At 44.5% G+C, this 17,247-nt stretch overlaps 2 protein-coding genes across 2 annotated transcripts; both read left to right on the top strand.

The window, feature by feature from the left end:
* The first annotated feature begins 3,520 nt into the window (after positions 1 to 3,520).
* Positions 3,521 to 7,679, top strand: LOC112876434. Its single transcript, XM_025940547.1, has 7 exons — positions 3,521 to 3,979; positions 4,387 to 4,428; positions 5,101 to 5,235; positions 5,472 to 5,707; positions 6,251 to 6,287; positions 7,075 to 7,132; positions 7,234 to 7,679. Exons 1-7 carry the CDS (start codon positions 3,842 to 3,844, stop codon positions 7,311 to 7,313), a joined length of 726 nt encoding a protein of 241 aa, XP_025796332.1. The 5' UTR covers positions 3,521 to 3,841; the 3' UTR covers positions 7,314 to 7,679.
* Positions 7,680 to 10,978: 3,299 nt separating this feature from the next.
* On the top strand, positions 10,979 to 15,774 carry LOC112872943 (pentatricopeptide repeat-containing protein At3g49730-like). The gene is made up of 3 exons (XM_025935980.1): positions 10,979 to 13,069; positions 15,163 to 15,267; positions 15,484 to 15,774. Exon 1 carries the CDS (start codon positions 11,019 to 11,021, stop codon positions 12,816 to 12,818), a length of 1,800 nt encoding a protein of 599 aa, XP_025791765.1. The 5' UTR covers positions 10,979 to 11,018; the 3' UTR covers positions 12,819 to 13,069; positions 15,163 to 15,267; positions 15,484 to 15,774.
* Positions 15,775 to 17,247: the final 1,473 nt, after the last annotated feature.

Below are 17,247 nucleotides of genomic sequence, written 5' to 3'. Positions count from 1 at the left end.
TCACTCAAACCCTAACTCAAATCAACTAAAGATTAGCTCAATGAGGGATTGGGGAGGAGCAGTAAATTCTCTTGGAGGTATTTGTTTCAGATTAGGTCAGCAGCAAGTGAAGGGGGTTGAGGGGTATAAATAACTAAGCCCAAAAAATAGCCGTTAGTGCACTGATTAAGTACCGACACAGGTCGGAACTTCTGTCTATTTAAAAACAGCTGGCCGAGAACCTCTTGTCGGAAGAATCCAGTTTCTTCCAACCTAGGGTCGGAACTTCTAACACACACTGAAACTGTCAGAAAACTATGTGCACAAGTATGTGATTTTGTATCTCTCCTTAATGGTTAGCATCTCAAATAAGCATTTTAACACCTTCATACTATGCATTCGGATCCCTCTTAATAGTACGATGTTTCCTAAACTCAAATTCAAAATATAAAATAAGTAAAGATTTTTTCTTTTAAGTCCAACACCATTCTTTAAGCAAATTTAGTGTCTTTTCTCATTTCTTTTCATTTCGTTGAATTTTAATCTGTCCAAAACTCAATAAACTTATTAGCTTCTTAATTTTGTATGTCACCAACACCAAAACTTACTTAGAGGACCAAATGCATTAACGGCTAGTAGGTTTGAAATCCCGAAAGTTCCAGGTATGAGAATCCGAAAGTTTCGGGTTCTAACTGTCAGATAGCAGCTATTTTTTGACCCAGCTATTTATACCCTTGAACCCTCTTCTTTGTGGGCTGTTGTTCTAGGTATTACTCTACTGCTTGCTGGTCGTTCTAAGAAAATTTGGTAGCCTTGTTGAGTTCTCCCCAACCTCTTTTTGTGAGATTGTGCGATTCTTGTAATATCTTTGAGTTGGATTTGAAATAGTAAAAGCTTGAAAGCACCAGAGAGCACAACAAACCTTGAGTACTTAAGTTTGACCGAAATCTTATATTTCACATTTGTTACTCTTGGAGCTTTGCCGGCTAGGTGTTGCCCAACAAGCTCCCAATCATGTGGTGAGCTGCGGGAAATTTGTGCAAGTTGCGCTTCGCCTCCGCAAGGGAAGAAGCAAGCTTAGTGAATTGGGGAAGTGGTTAGAAGAAGATCCGACTCGGTGGAAGTGAGGTGGAATAGACTCAAATCCTTAAAAAGTTTCTCGACGAAGAGTAGAATTTACTGTGCTTTAGTAGCAGCTTTGGTAGCAAGCGGTGAATCCGAACTTCGGTCATACAAATCTTGGTGTCCCTCACTTTTTTGCTTCTCATTACTCTATTTGTTGTATTTATGAAATTGGTTGATCTATTTGGTTGGCAGTGTTTCTATGTGCAGGAACTGTGTGGACCTATTTCACAAACTTGACTAAGTATACTTTGCATTCGGTGTTTGAACTTATTCGCTCTAAATTTATTGTATTCGCTTTGCTCTGTATGAACCGGAAGTTTTGGTTTGTAAAAACCGAAAGTTTTGGGTTCATCTACTGCCATGCTCAAATCCGGAAGTTCCAGATTCACTAACCCGAAAGTTCTGGGTTTGGCAGGCAGTGATTTTTATCCGCTGCTTTGGATTGAAAATTTGTAGGTTCGTCTATTCACCCCCTCTAGGCGACATCACGGTCCTTTCAAGGAGGGGCAAGGAGAATGGGGATGCCGGAAGATCAGGGAAACGCGGTCGATATGTTACGCTGGTGATCTAAGACATGATTTCAACGCTATGATGAACAACACTTCTGCCTAACCAACAACATAAAGCTATTATCACAACAAATATTGCAACATGGTAGGAGGCAGACCTTGGCGTTGGATGTGACGTCCTGTTGGGTGGCTTCTGACCGGCGGAGAAGTCAAGATAAAGAAATCAGATGGTACCACCTTCTTGGCGTGGCAGCGGCAATAATAGGATGAATGATTAACCCTAGAGGTGTATGGCTTCACAGGTATGGTTATGGAAGGCAGAAAGACATCGTACTTTTGGAAAAAGCTCCTGTAGCAATAAGGTTACCTGCAATTAGCCCCTTGATTGATTGATAGGGATATTATGGAAATAATTTATACTACTTAATTTATGCCCCTCCATTTATACTACTCTATTTGTGCATAAGAAAAAAAATACACGGCGATCAATTTTCTTTCTTAATTGTGCGTGTTTTGATGTTGCAATTAGCCCCATGATCAGGGGATATCTTGATTTATTTAGTATGGAAATAATTTATAATACATAATTTATACCCTCCATTTATACTGCTCTCTTTTCTATTTGTACATAAGGAAACAAATATGTAGGGTAGTTTTCTCCCTTGATCGTACGCGTGAGGGTGCTTCGTACGGCTGGTACACCGGATGGGTATGTAGAAGGTTTTGATGATTTTTTTTTAACTTTTGGGTGGAAACAATTTTCTTCTATCAAAATATGGACTCCACCTTCTTTCGTCAAGCCTTTTGATCTACCAAGTGGGACCTCCGTGAGGAGTACGGTGGATCTAATCTTGATGAGAAAGTGTTTCAATTATTTCAATTTATAGTATAGATTGGTTTAGTACCCAAACTATCTACTGTATCTAACTAGCTAAGCCAAATTTTATGTACTTTAATTATTTTTTGCCATCATTTGATTGGATGTCAAAATTAGTTTGGTAACTTTCTCGGTTGTCACCTTAGTTTATTTTAGTATTTATTTAAAGATTAAAGTTGGGCAAATTCATGGCTATCAATCTGATACCAAAATTTGGTATAGAAGGTGGCACAAATCAAACACACCAGGTTTATAAAGATGGTGCAAATTTTCTCTAAAAACAGATGAAAATGAAGACCCTACGAACCTTGTCATTTTGAATTTTGTGTTTCCTCCTTTTACAAGTGCATTGCGTATTTTGTTGTTGAGAAACGAAGGAGAATGAATGTAAATCGGATAGAGTATTTTAGAATGACTTCAAAAAATTATCCCACTTTCAACTAGTGATAAAGTTTTTTTTGTCAAACTCATGAAAGAAAATTAATATGTAAAGAATGATTAGTCTTATTTCTTTAATATGATAGTTGACTGGCTTCCAATCAACATGAAAATATCATATCCATATTGATTTGATATATTCATTACGAGTGTAAAATTTCGGTAGAATTACAAATCAAAATAAACAGGAAAAGTTCGGTCTTCATGACACCCTTGCAAAGTTTCAATAATTGTTGGATGAACATGCATTTGTAGGGATGTTTGCATTATTTTGGGGGAAAAAAACTGCACCATAGTCTAGTAGTCCTGATGACACCCTCATGATTGATATGAGCCGGCCATTGTAGAACTTCCAACAATTTTCATAAAAATGTTAAACAACCATACTATGGTTAAGAAAATTTTTCTTGACCAAAACTTGATTTAATATTTTCATTGTACGAGTATTAGTTAACACATATACACAGCGTCACAAGGGCCGAGCATCATAGCTGGGCACGGTTGGGACTTGGGAGTCATCGTGGCCATGCAATTCGAGGTGAATCCTGCTTTTCTGGGTTCTGCGGGAGTGGTACACGAGTGATCGAACCGTGTGCCGACCGCCCTTTACGCAATCGCCCCACGAGACGAAACGAGTCGGTTGAGAACTTGAGGCCTCGCGAGTCGCGACTCGTCTGCGGTCTGCCTCTCTCTCCCGTTCCCGGCCGTCCCCTCCCCGCAGCACCGCCCACCAATCCAACTCCAATTCGTCCTCCTCGAGGTCGCCGCGCCCGACGCAGCAGCGCAGCGGGGGGAGAGCTGGCTGGAAGGAGAAGGAATTCGATCGGGGAAGCATGAGCCTGGTCTCCGGCGACTCTCGCCGTCGAGCTCAAATCGGGAGATAAGAAGAATCTGCGGGGGAGCCCCATAGAAGATGGCCCCGCAGCAGCAGGAGGATAAATCAGACCGCCCCGGCGGCGGCGGCGCGCCGAGGGAGCAGGAGCGGCGGCCGTCCAAGGCATGGGGAATCCTCATTTTCGGCGTCATCGGCGCCACCACCGCTACTTTTGCGGTGGGCTCCCCTCCTTGTTACGCTAGAATTTCTTGAGGATCTTATTCACACGCTTGCATCCTGAATATCTGGCAGTCTAGCTTGCTTTTCTAGATTCCACGGTTAGCTTAGCTTGTGCGTCTACCTATGGCTCAGTTGCAATTTGCTCAGCCGTTTGTCAATTTGGTATCAAGTGATCCGGTTTTATCGTTTCCAAGCCCACAATAGTAACTTTGCTAGTATGAAAACCTCATACGTAGGCAGGAGTCTTGCTTACCATGCTCGTAGTTTGGTTTCTAAGATTTGCCCAGTAAATGTGGTCCACGATCTGGCATTTGCTCTGGATCTTTTTGCTTGTTGTATTATCTACTAGCTGTGGTACAGATTTCATGTATTTGATCTTTGTTTGTTATTCCTGTTAACTCCAGATTACTCAAGTTCGCAGAAGTGTGGACTGGTTCTACACTCAGGTACTATATTTTGTTACTGGCTACTAATTTGTCAATTGTCCTAGCGCAAGCTCATGCTGTTCTTTCAATGTGGCCTCCGAACTCCAAAGCCAAGGAGAAAACACTATAGATATTCATTTGTCGATTTTTAACTTGTCTTAAGTGCAATGCAATTAATCGAACTCCCAAAATCATGCTCGAGTCTTGGAATATATGGTCGTAGTCTATTCTATTTGCTGGATGTTTATAGGCAAAACTAGAGGATTGTTAGGTTAATATGATCGTGCATGCAGCGATAATTGTTAGTTTTTTCCCTCTCATGTACCATCCTTATAAGCTCAATATTGTACTATGTCTCTATGTGAGGCTTTTACTAATATATTCCCTAGATGATTACAATAGGCCGATCAGGTGAGGTTCCCGTCCTCTTCCCATGATCAATTCCACTTAGTCAAAGGATTTGCACAGGGGAAAAACAATTTTTTTTTCTGCTATAACAGTCTTTCGGCTCCCTAATATATGCCAAGAACCCGATTGGTTCAGAAGGTTTTCAACGAGCTCTCTCTTTGTGGAAGTCATAGAGTCGACTAAAATTTCCTGTTTGGTTCATTTTCATATGTTTCTGCCCTACTCTTATCCTAGATTGTATTGGCTCTTTGAAAATAGACTGACATGATCCTTTTCCTTCAAAAGCTAAATAAAATGCAGACGACATCATCTTGGAGGTATACAAGTAATAGCTCAAGTCGTGGGAGTTTCAGTGAGGAAGCTAAGAAAAGATATTATCAGCGTATGCAGCAGGAATATGAGGAGGAACAAGAGAGAGTTGTGAGTTTATACATATATTCATAATCTTGTTCTTTTTCATTGTATATCAAACATAAGTGTACATGTATCCTCAATGTATAGCTGGAAATTTGAGATTCCTCATATTGCTAGAACACATATTTTACTGTTAAGCTTCAGAGTTCAAACATGTACCTAACTGTGCATAACTTACATCAAGACTATTTTATTACTTTTAGCCTGACAGCATGCTGAACTTTTATCTCAATTTTTCTCAGCAAAGAATAAGGCACATGCAAAGTGTTTTCAACAGAGAGAGGAATAAATTTAGGAGAGATTACGAAAGTTGGAGGGAGAATGGCCCACCTGGTGGCTACAACTATATTCCTCGGGACGATTGGTATTGGCAGACTGATACTTCTCACTCGGAACATAAAACTAGACGGACTTATACGCCGGCAGGACCTAGGGTTTATCCTATGTCACATCATTATGCAGTTCTTGGTCTTGACAGGTAAATTCAAATTTGTGCTCATCTGGTAATCTAGTTATAACATGGTAGATTGTCTGGACTCATGGTCAGTCCTTGTCTCTAATTCCATGCTCCTGAGTGATTCAAAATATTCAATTGATTTCCTTTGCACTTAATTTCTCAAGTTGTTGTTGTTGTTGTTGTTGTTCCTTTGCACTTAATGGTCAGTCCTTGTCTCTAATTCCATGCTCTCTAATTCCTCATGTTGTTGTTGTTGTTGTTGTTCCTTTGCACTTAATTTCTCAAGAAATGCTATCTTGTAGCACAACGGTTTCCCTTTACATTTTTTGTATGGTTTTCACCTCATTTTTCTTGTTGCAGAACGGCTTTCCTTTAATTTTTTTGAAATTCCATTTTGCTGTATCTCACTGAAATTGAATTTTATCTTTTTGGACAAAATGATATTGCTATCCCTAGTTTCAATGAATCAACTGCCTTTTGTTGAACTTCGAAAAATATGTACTGCATGTTAGATCTCGTACAGTTATTATATTTCTCATAACAAATCGTGTTTTTCCTTTGTAGATCACGAGCAATACCATATACTGATGCAGAAGTAAAGGTAATGCAATGTTTTATCAGTGGTGATATTATTTTATTGTGCCTTGTATTTTCGTATTTATGAACTTGCTGTCTCACCTAACATGATCAACTGGAACTTGCAGTAGTTTAGCAACTTTCCACCCCAACTCTTTCTTTCCCCTCATTAACACTCTTGTTGATCATATTAAAAATCAAATGTCTAAACTACTCCCGATCCCTAAAGTAGCTATCTGCAAGTTTTACCCATTTAAATCTGATTGGACCTTTGATACAGTGAGTGCTGCCATGGGATTCACGTTTAGCTATATGTAACACTTCAGTAAATGGTTGAGGTTACTGCTTTTTACAAAGTATCTATTTTATAAAAGGATTTTATTATGAGAACGACAAGAACCATGTCTTCTATAAAGGGATTTAACCTTTTTCCCATATTCTTTAATTGATAGACAGCGGATAACCGAAATACTTGTGCACTCTTCTTTCTCCCAACATTTTTCATTTGATAACCATTATACTGGAAATTCCTTGGGTCCAATATGCAGTTCTTTAGTTAGTTTCTACGAGAGGGATTGGGTTGATTCATATTATAAACCAAAAATAATAGCTACAGTTGTGAAATCTAAGGATTAAGGATTTATACAGTATAGTGATAATGAAGTTCTTTAGTTAGTTACTACGAGAGGGATTGGTTTGATTCATAGTATATGGGTAGTATGGTCCCAAAAATCAGCAGGGTTTTGGGGTATACATATCATGCTTCATCTATGGGGTCTTGTTATCTGACCTTATGGATTCACCTGGTGCAGACTGCTTTTAGAACAAAAGCAATGGAGGTTCATCCTGATCAAAATCAAGATGACAGAGGTGCTTTACACATCTCCCTCTCTTCATGAACACCATGTTTCTTCTCATGTGGTTGATTCCTGGTGCAGTTGCTAATACCATGAACGTTTTGTCTGTCGCAGAGGCTGCAGAAGAGAAGTTCAAGGAGGTTGTCAAGTCTTATGAAGCAATTAAACTGGAGAGGAAAAACGGAGTAAATTGATGCAAACGTCCAATATGATTGAAGCATCCGGGTCCGTGGATGAATGGAATTGTAACTTGCCCTGTATATGCGATCAGCTGATGCCATCAGCTTATATGAAATGGGGTTTGCTGTTGTTGTGGGCCTGCAGCGCAAGTTCCAGTTGATTGTGATCTTGTGCGGTATAGAATAGGATAGGGTAAAAAGATGTGTTTTTGTTCACTTAGCTAGTAACTTGATGTGCTCACGTGCATAAATTCCATAAACTGGACAAAGGCGATCATTTTTGTTGCCATTTTTAGTTGAGAGCATGTATTCACTGTTGTATACTCCATCTGTTTTTATTTACATGTCATATATGTCATATTAGATTTGTTCTAAGTCAAATTTGGCTGACTTTGATCAAATCTATAGAAAAATTGAGCAACAACTATACTCAACATATGCACTGTCAATACATATTTCATGGTGGATTCAGTGAAATAAATTTGGTATTATAAATGTTTTTTTTTCATTTTTCATCTGGTGGAAATTGTTACCTGATCCAAATATTTAAAATAGTACATAGTACAGAAGACAAATTCCTGCGTATGCTACATTGTGTTTATTTGTAACGATGCATGGTCCAAGAAATCGAATACTAAAGTCCAGCTGATCGAGAACACTCTGAACTGAAGTGGAGGCAGAATTTATATAGAGTTGTATTATAGTGGACATAAATAATATTTTTTTCCGAAAGGACATAATATAATATAATCGGTATGGAAGTATTATTATATACTGTGAGGCGTGTTCTATTCGGATGATTATATTGGCAAATATGGAATAAAAAAGTAATTTCGGAAACTCTCAGCCTTGACAGGCACGTACCCAGAGTACCCAGAGGCTTATATATATACAAGAAAAAGTGCAGATGCAGAGAAAATCCAGAACCCTTTTCTCGCCGTCCGCGGAGCCCCCCAGCTTCCTGCCGCCGAGCATGGTATGCTTAGGATCTGTTGTCCATTGTTCAGATTTTTCCCTTTTAAATTTTAATATCATGCAGACCCTCAAATAATTTCTTCTACCAACAGATATTTGGTGATGCTGAAGTGAAATATCATGGATGCTCTTCATGCAACTTCTACCCTTTGCAAATTGATTTCACCAAAGACTTTGCACAGACTGGCGAGTTATTGGGTAAATTTGACATCATCATGATTGGCTTGATTAATATGTTTGATAAATGTTACAGGAGAAGGCAGATACGGAGTAGTGCGCAAGTGTATCCGAGCTGGAGAGCCTTGTGCAGTCTGATACTCCATGCTCAGAAATTGAAGCGATGATCAAACTTGTTGGAGCCGAACATGTGGTGCAAATGTATTGTGCTTGGGGTCAGCAAGATTCGGCTGGGATCTATGTGGTATACATAGCAATGGAGATTTTTGAGAGGTAATACTGAAAGTCAGATTAACCCACTGTTGGAATAAGTCAAAAAAGGCATTGTCAATGCTGTGGAATAATGATCATTGTCTCCTTTTATTGACAAATTTCGTAAATACTGTTGGCCAGGTGTCTTGAAGATTACCTTGTTGCACGCTCAGAAGTGGACCTCACAAAAAGCACAATCATTTTCACAGAATTAATGACTGTAGTTCGATCAATGCACGATGCTGGAGTAATTCATAGAGATCTGAAACCAAGCAATGTTCTCATGGACAGCAATGGACATATTGCTTTGGGACATGTAAGGTTATTTTTATAACTTGTAGACTATGGTATCATAAATTCAGTGTGGCTAACATTTAGGTTTTCAGGTGCTATAAAGCCATACCCACATGCAGAAGTCAGTTTCTTTGGGAGTAAAGATATTGGAACTCAGCATTACAGTGATCCTGTCATGGGATCGACCACTGTAAAGCATGGGGAGAAGGTTAGCCTATACTAATTTTCTTTTAGTAGAGATAGTCACTACTGCGGCATATGTGTTATTGTTGCTGGTAACAGAAAACATTATGATCACTGATTACTAGGTGTTTCATTTTACTTAGGTGGATGTATATAGCACTGAATTGATAAGAGATATTGATCAGAAGTATAAGTATGGAATGAAGCACAGGGCATATGATTTTCTTAAGAGTTCAATCTGGAAGGATTGGGGAGGAGACCTGGGCATAGTTAAGACTCACCCTCTTGATTAGAGCTCGTCCTTCGGCTATCCTGGTAATTGATTAATAGGAAAACAAAAGTTTGCACCGCAGTATTATAAGAAAAATCTCTCTATGTTTCATTTTTCTTTTTCTTCCCCCTCAGAAACACCTAGCGGGAAGAACTGAAAGCAGGAATGAACAGCAAGCACTTGAATGAAGGCTTCCCATGAGGTTCCTCTCTTCCCCCTATAATTTTCCAGGAAAACTTGCATTTATTTAATCAATTTATTTGTGAGCCAAGTGTGCTTGGTTTACCCTTTTTAGGATATAACTGAAACTGTTGATCTTTTTTGGACACATCATCCTTTTTGGACACATCATCCTTGTACAATTCCAGTTGATTGCATCGTCTCATTTAAAAGCCTTCTATAGGTATTTATGTACTTCAAATTTTTATATTTGTATCAGTTTTGTTGAGTGCTTTCATAAAGCATAAATTTCAGTTATCAGTAACTGTCATTTGTGCTTAACACTTCATCGTCCTTTTGTCATTTTCTGACGCAGGAGAAGGTTGTCTATATCATGTGCATAACACTTCATCTATCCTTTCTATCAAAGAATTCATATCTTCGTACAAAGTTGGGCCCACGGTCCTCGTTTGGCTGGGTCTCCACAGGTTGGAATGTACATACTACTACTTTTATCCTATTGAACAGGAACTCAGTAAAGGCATACAGAATAGAGTAGCGGTCATCTGTTTGATGACTGCTGAGTGATGAATCTGTAAAGATACTATCTTGACTTTCAATAAAGGGCATGCTCTCCTTTAGTCCTTTGCTTCACTTTTCCACTATTTTGGGCATGTGATGAGATATGCTGGAACAAAGAATAGAACGGTTTCAGTCCATGGATATCACTAGTGTCAACTAGAAAAGGAAAATGTATAATTGTCTTCAATGTGATAAAATTTTTTGTTTTACTTACCTCTGATCTAGTACCTGTTTCCTTAATTTATGTCAACTAGCTGCTGTCAACGATTCACAGCGTCGGGTACCTGGCCTGGCCATCATGGTGCGACGGATCAAAACAAGGAATGACCGGAAAAGAATGCAGTTTTCTAGACCTGCGAAAGGGGAATGGTAGAAAAATCCGTTGGACTCGAGTTATGCAAAAAAAAAAAAAGAAGAAGAAAAAAGTCGGATCACGGAGACGGGCAGACGGCAAACTCGATATGGATTGCTGAAAGTCGTCTCTCACGTTTTCACCGAACAGGCTGGACTGCTGGAGCGCTACTTCTTTTTAACCGGGCCTGGGAAGTCTAAGCCGGTAGCCCGCCCGGTACCGATGGCTCGGGAAGCTAGTTGATTTGGGCTTGCGGTGGACATACTTTATTAGGACCAGCAATTTTTGCATCTGAAAATGACACAAAAGCATCGCCTCTAATCAAATTTTAGCATTTCATTTGTGAATTAAGCAGCAGAATACGAAATTTTGTTTGGGGGATGCCCATTTTTTCGTTGAGCGCATTTCGCATTGTCCGCCAGACCGCCACAAGCCCACAACCCCCACCTCCCCCGCCACGGCCCAAGGAGCCACCATGCGGATGCGGCGCCTCCTCTCCGTTCCCTTTCGCCGCGGTCTCTCCGCCGCCGCCACCGCCGATCCCAGCCTGGCCTCCTCTGCGGAACACGCGTACCGCCTCCTCCGCCGCCACCACTCCGACCCGCAGAGGCTCGCAGCCGCGCTGTCCGCCTCGGGCCTCGACCCCTCCTCGCCACACCTCCTCGACGCCGTCCTCCGCCGCTGCGGCGCCGCCTCCTCCCTCGCTCTGCACTTCTTCCACTGGTGCTCCCCGTCGCTGCCCTCGCCGCTCCCGTCCTCCCTCGCGCTCCTCGCCAAGTCCATCTCCCGCTCCTCCTCCTCCGCGCCGTCCCCCTCCCTCCTCGCGCCGCTCCCCTCCCAGCTCCTCGGCCCCTCCCTCCTCTGCCCTGTCCTCCGCCGCCTCCCGCAACCGCGCCTCCTGCCGTTCGCGCTCTCGCTACTCTCCGCCCGCCCCGACCACGATCACCCCGCCCTCTTCCTCTCCCTCCTCGAGTCCCTCTCCAAGGCCGGCCACGTCGCCACCGCCGAGCAGCTTGTCGAGGAGCTCCAGCCCCGGATTCCACTTTCGCTCCGCCACTACACGGCTCTGCTTTACGGGTGGTGCCGCCAGGGCAAGCTCGACGAGGCTAAGCACGTGCTGGCTCGCATGAAGGCTGCGGATGTCGCCCTCGACGTCGTGGCCTTCAACACTCTGCTCGCCGGCTTCGTAGCGGACGGGAGGTTCGAGGACGCGTTCGAGCTCGCGCGGGAGATGGAGCGGCGTGGCTGCCCGCCGAATGCGGTGTCGTACACCACCCTGATGCAGGGGCTGGGCGCGAGGGGGAGGGTCGATGAGGCCATGCGGGTGTTTGTGGAAATGCGGAGGAAGGGATGCGCGCCGGATGCCCTCACATACGGCACACTGGTTAGTGCGTTTTGCAAGACTGGCAAGATATCCCAGGGGTACGAGTTCTTGGACGCCATGTCAAGGGAAGGCCTGCGGGTGGATGCTGCCGTGTACCATGGGTTCTTTACAGCGCATGAGAAGAAGGAACAGCTCGAGGAGTGCTTGGAACTGATGGAGAGGATGAGGGAGTGCCGGTGTCCGCCAGACCTCAAGATATACAATGTGGTGATTCGGTTGGCCTGCAAGCTTGGGGAGACCAAGCAGGCCATTGCATTGTGGAATGAGATGGAAAATGGTGGTCTCAGTCCTGGGGTCGATACATTTGCTATCATGGTCAGTGGGCTTGTTGGGCACGGGGCACTGATTGAGGCGTGTAGTTATTTTAAGGACATGGCTGGGCGGGGGCTCTTCGTTGCACCACAATATGGAGTGCTGAAGGACCTCCTCAATGCGCTGGTCAGAGATGAGAAACTTGAGCTTGCAAAGGATGTTTGGGAATGTATTGTTAGCAAAGGCTGTGAGCTCAACGTGAGTGCATGGACCATCTGGATCCATGCATTGTACGCTAAGAAACATGTCAAGGAGGCCTGCTTGTATTGCTTAGACATGCTTGAGGCAGGCCTGATGCCACAGCCTGACACATTTGCGAAGCTGATGAAGGGATTGAAGAAGCTCTACAACCGTCAGATTGCAGCTGAAATCACTGAGAAGGTGAGGAAGATGGCTGAGGAGAGACATGTTAGCTTTAAGATGTATAAGAGACGTGGGGTGAGGGATCTTGAAGAGAAACCTAAAGCAAAGAGAAGGAGAGGGCAGAAAAAGAATCGCCATAGGCAGTCTGGTCATGGTCAGTCTAGTAGTAATGCTGAGCTTTTGGATGCTTCCGATAAAGAAGAATTTTCTGGCTAAGTTAAAGTAGGATTTGTAGAGGGCAATGCATCTCTGCTTAGTTGAATTGTTCCAGGGATTAGTGGACTTACAAAGCAATAAAGAAGGAAATGCTGGTGATGGTACCTGAACATCAATGCAGTATCCTTATGCCAAAGATGTATCAGGTTTCAGTCTTCAGCCAAGAGCCAAGTGGTATCTTGATTACGTCTGAAGTTCATGGTCCAATATCTGTTCATGCAGATATTTGGAGGATTACTGACCCAGAGGAGGTAATTGTTTTTATCTTGCCTACATTTGACTATTGTCATACACAGCACAAATTAAAATTTTAGTTCAGGTGTTTTATTGTCGTTTCAGTAGAAAGTTATGGTGTCTCATTATTTGATTTTGCATAATCTGTTGGCATGTAGTAATCCACTTATAAAGACTTCTGAGCATGCGTAGTCTTTGGATGCACAACATGGATCGCAATTGGTAGCCTTTTGGGCGGTTATTGCTGACTGGCACTGGTGGTACCAAGTGTTGGGACTACACTGATAGATGGGGCCAAAGCCAGTTTCTTTTCTTTCGGTTTTCATGCTTATGTCTAAAGCAGTGTTAATTATTATTATATGCAGTTTTTTTTTTGAATTTGGGGGGGGGGGGGGGGAGCATGCCCACCTGAATTGTATTCAAATGGTGTGGCAAACCACAGATCAAAGGCCTTACAATGCTCGGTTAATTTAGGAAAACCTGATAACCTACCTAGCTAAACTAACAACACACCCTAGCCCAAGGGCAGATTGTGGCATAACAACGGATAAACACCATATCCTAGCACAAGGACGAAAATGCGGCTTAACCGCGAATAACATAACCACGCTAAGCACAAGCTCCAAATTGTAGCAGGAATCACAGCACCGCACCATGCACTAGTTTGAGATGCCCGTCTCCGAGACAATGCCTACAACGAAACCTTGAAGTCAAGATGCCAGTATTGCTCGATCCGGCAAGCCGGATCTTGGTTTTTACCTGGAGAAAGAGAATCCATGGCCAAGGTTGTTTGGAGGTTCTTCGACGACGCCTCCAGCGAGAGGTGTGACGTCTGAGGACGCCACCGTCGCCGGCCTAAGCATGAGCTAGATAGAGCTTTCGCCCAGAACCGCCGCCGGCTATGGCCATGGCTGCCACCGAGCTTGAACGAGGAAGACCAGAGCCACGAGGAGCAGCGGGACCGGAGGGGGAGCGCATATCCATGGCGATTCAACCCCACGCGGGCCCGCGAAGAGAGGCATCGACGCGCCGGCTGCACACGGCAGCCACACAGCTGCGTCGGCCGCCACCTCCTCAGACCAGGCTCCACCGCGCTGTGAGGCGCGGAGCACCCACGCGACCCTCTGCCGAGCCCGTGCGGACGCGCCAGCGCGCGCGAAGCTGCCAGGCCCCGCCGCACTGTTAGGCCGACGGGCAGTGCACGCGCGCGCGAAGCCACGACTGGACGGCGTGCCCCAACGCGCACTCGGGGGAGGCCACGCGCTGCCGGGACCCGCACCGTCCGGGCATCCGGCGCTGCCGTGGCGTTGCTCTACTTTTTCGCGCCGCAGCCGAGCACCGCCCCTGCCGCTCGGGCGCCACCAGTAGGCGCACGCCGCGGCCGAGCACCGCGTCGTGCCCAAAGGTGCCAGATCCAGCCGCCATGGTGCCAGATCTGGCCACCTGGCCGACCTGCAGGGCCGGGACGGCGTGCCGGTAGCGGCGAGCCGACCGCGCTGCCCTGGACCTTGCCGGCGTGAGTGGGGAAGGAGCAGATCTGGCCCGGCACGAGGTGGATCTAGTCACCACCGACCGTAGCGCCGGCCGCTGGAGCCGGAGCCACCCGCCGTGCGCGCTGTCGAGAGGGAAGGGAGAGGGACAGTGGGAGGGTGGGAGAAGCTCGTGAGGAAGAAGTCCCGCCGCCGCCGTCCTTGAGCACCGGTGGGCTTCCGCGCGGAGGCCCTCCGGTGGCGGTGAGGTGGAGGGAGGGAGGCGTGAGGACTGGGGGCGGCGCCGGCGGTCCGCTCGGGTCGCCCCTCGGGGGCGACGCGAGCAGGGAGCGGGCGTCTCTTATTATATGCATGTGGATGGCTGGCCCATTGTCTTCTAATTGGGAATTTATGGTGATTGACGAATCCCAGTATCTCACTTGTATGAGCTGTCCAGTTGGTGCAACAATATCAGCCATCTGAATCAAAGGATGAAATCTTATTCATGCCGAAAATTGTGATTATATGGTAGCATTGATATCAATATTGCCCCACCTGTGTATGTTTTGGAATTTTTTTGTTAGTATTGATCAGCATCAGTTAACAAAAGAACCTATGTCTAATTATAAATGAAACTGCAGGGATTTGATTCATAGTAGCTTCCCTCCATAGATTTGGCAGCCAGGAGTTGCAGCTGGCAGCTGCATTTGATGTTGCAGAATGGCACTGCTCAAGCTGCAATAGCTGTGAGTAACATGTTGTTCCCCATTCTGTATCCTACTCAGTTTTTCCCCCTCGCTACCGGTGCTCGTTTAAGGGGGTGTTTGGATCCAGGGACTAATTTTTAGTCCGGATCACATCGGATATTTGAATGTTAATCTGGATTATCTAATGTGACGAGACTAAAGTTTAGTCCGGAGGAAACAAACGACCCTAAGGACATGTTATTCTTCTGCGTACAGGTCTAATACCACCAGAGGCACTTCAACTGGCAATCTGGCATGAATCGAAGATGCCGGGGGTATGAAGTGGCGCCCTGCTACATCATTTGAGGAATTATTCCTCTTGATTTACTTGCTTACCCATTACTTTTGCAAGTTTATCTAATGCAATTAGCTAAAGAACAGTCACCGTGACGATTCAGGCTTTAAACCCTATTCATGAACCACCTGTGTTATAATATGTCCTTTCTGATAACTCAGGTTTGCTGAGAAAAATATGCACGAGTTAAGGTGGGTACTCGTGTTCTTCCATTTTTAAAGGCTTCCTACGGTGGCACTGGCTCATCCCATGTGTCCATAGCTTGTCTTGATGCTTTTTAGATGAATTATTGATGCCCTTTTTATACTTTCGTAGCAATTGATGGCTTTTACTCCCTTTGTTATGCAAACAAAAAGATGACGTTTAAATATCATCCTTTGATGATCAAAAGTCGTGCATGGTGATTTTAATTTTTTATTGGAAGGTATTATTACCGCCCGTCTTAAAGCCTGTTTGGATAAAGTCCCTGCTACATAGGATTGTCTTAAAGCCTGTTTGGATCACTTTAGTGCCTGTTACATAGGATTGTCTTAAAGCCTGTTTGGATCACTTTAGTCCCTGTTACATAGGATTGTCGTAAAGTCTGTTTGGATCACTTTAGTCCCTGACAATGTTTGATACTAATTAGGAGTATTAAATATAGATTAATTATAAAATTAATTGTACAGATGGAGGCTAATTCGTAGGATGAATTCATTAAGTTTGACCATATTGTGCTACAGTAAACCTGTGCTAATGATGAATTAATTAGGCTTAATAGATTCATATCGTGAATTAGCCTCCATTTATGCAACATTTATGCAGTTGGTTTTATAATTTGACTATATTTAATATTTTTAATTGGTATCAAACATCTGATGCGACGGGACTGAAATTTAATCATTCGGATCCAATTAGGTATACTTGCAAGCGGGGCGGTTTGTGGCTGCCCGCCCCGCGTCCGCATGAGCTGCAAGCTCTGTCGCGGGCGATGTGGCGTCCCGCATACCGCCGCTAGGTTTTTGCGGCGTTTGCGGCAGCCCGCCGTCTTCCCCCGCGCTAGCTCTCCTCTACCCCGTCCACTGGTCGCTCCGCGTTCAAGGACAGCAGCAGCAACCTACACCCCACCTAGACCCACATCGCCATGTCGTCTTCCCGCACCCGTTGGAGCCCGGTTGGCTCGCCGTCGCCCATTATGCCCCCGCGAGCACCTCCTGGATGCGCTGTGATCCTGCCTCTGCTGGTGATCGCGGCACCGATTGCTGCATTTGCAGCGCCGCAAGCATGGTTAACAGGGTGAGACAGAGCTAGGAAGACGCCGCGCCGGCTTGCGCGTTGGATGAAGCCACTAAATTGGGCAAAATCGAACTGGACATAGTCCAAATCAATCACTTGATGATCAGAGATAGTCAGCTAAAACAATCAGATTCGTTATCGACTTGGTTAATTCGGTGATGCCACATCTATTTCATGTCACATAGGTGAGTAATTAGAGGTCGGCAAGTTTCATGGACTTGGCTAATTGGCGTCTGCAGCCTCGAATCCATGGGGAGTGGATGTGCAGGGAGACTGGACACCACGCGGTGCCGAGCGCAAGCAGGCAGGAAGATCGATGGAATATAGGGATCTCGAATCCTCGATCTTGGCGCTATAGGATGCGAGGGCATTCTGAACCCTGATCAATCGATGAGCCAGAAGAATCATGG

Source organism: Panicum hallii, chromosome 9 (genome assembly GCF_002211085.1).
Source record: "Panicum hallii strain FIL2 chromosome 9, PHallii_v3.1, whole genome shotgun sequence".
Classification (NCBI taxonomy): Eukaryota; Viridiplantae; Streptophyta; class Magnoliopsida; order Poales; family Poaceae; genus Panicum; species Panicum hallii.
Note: the sequence above shows the minus strand (reverse complement) of the source record. Positions and strands in the feature narration are given on the sequence as shown.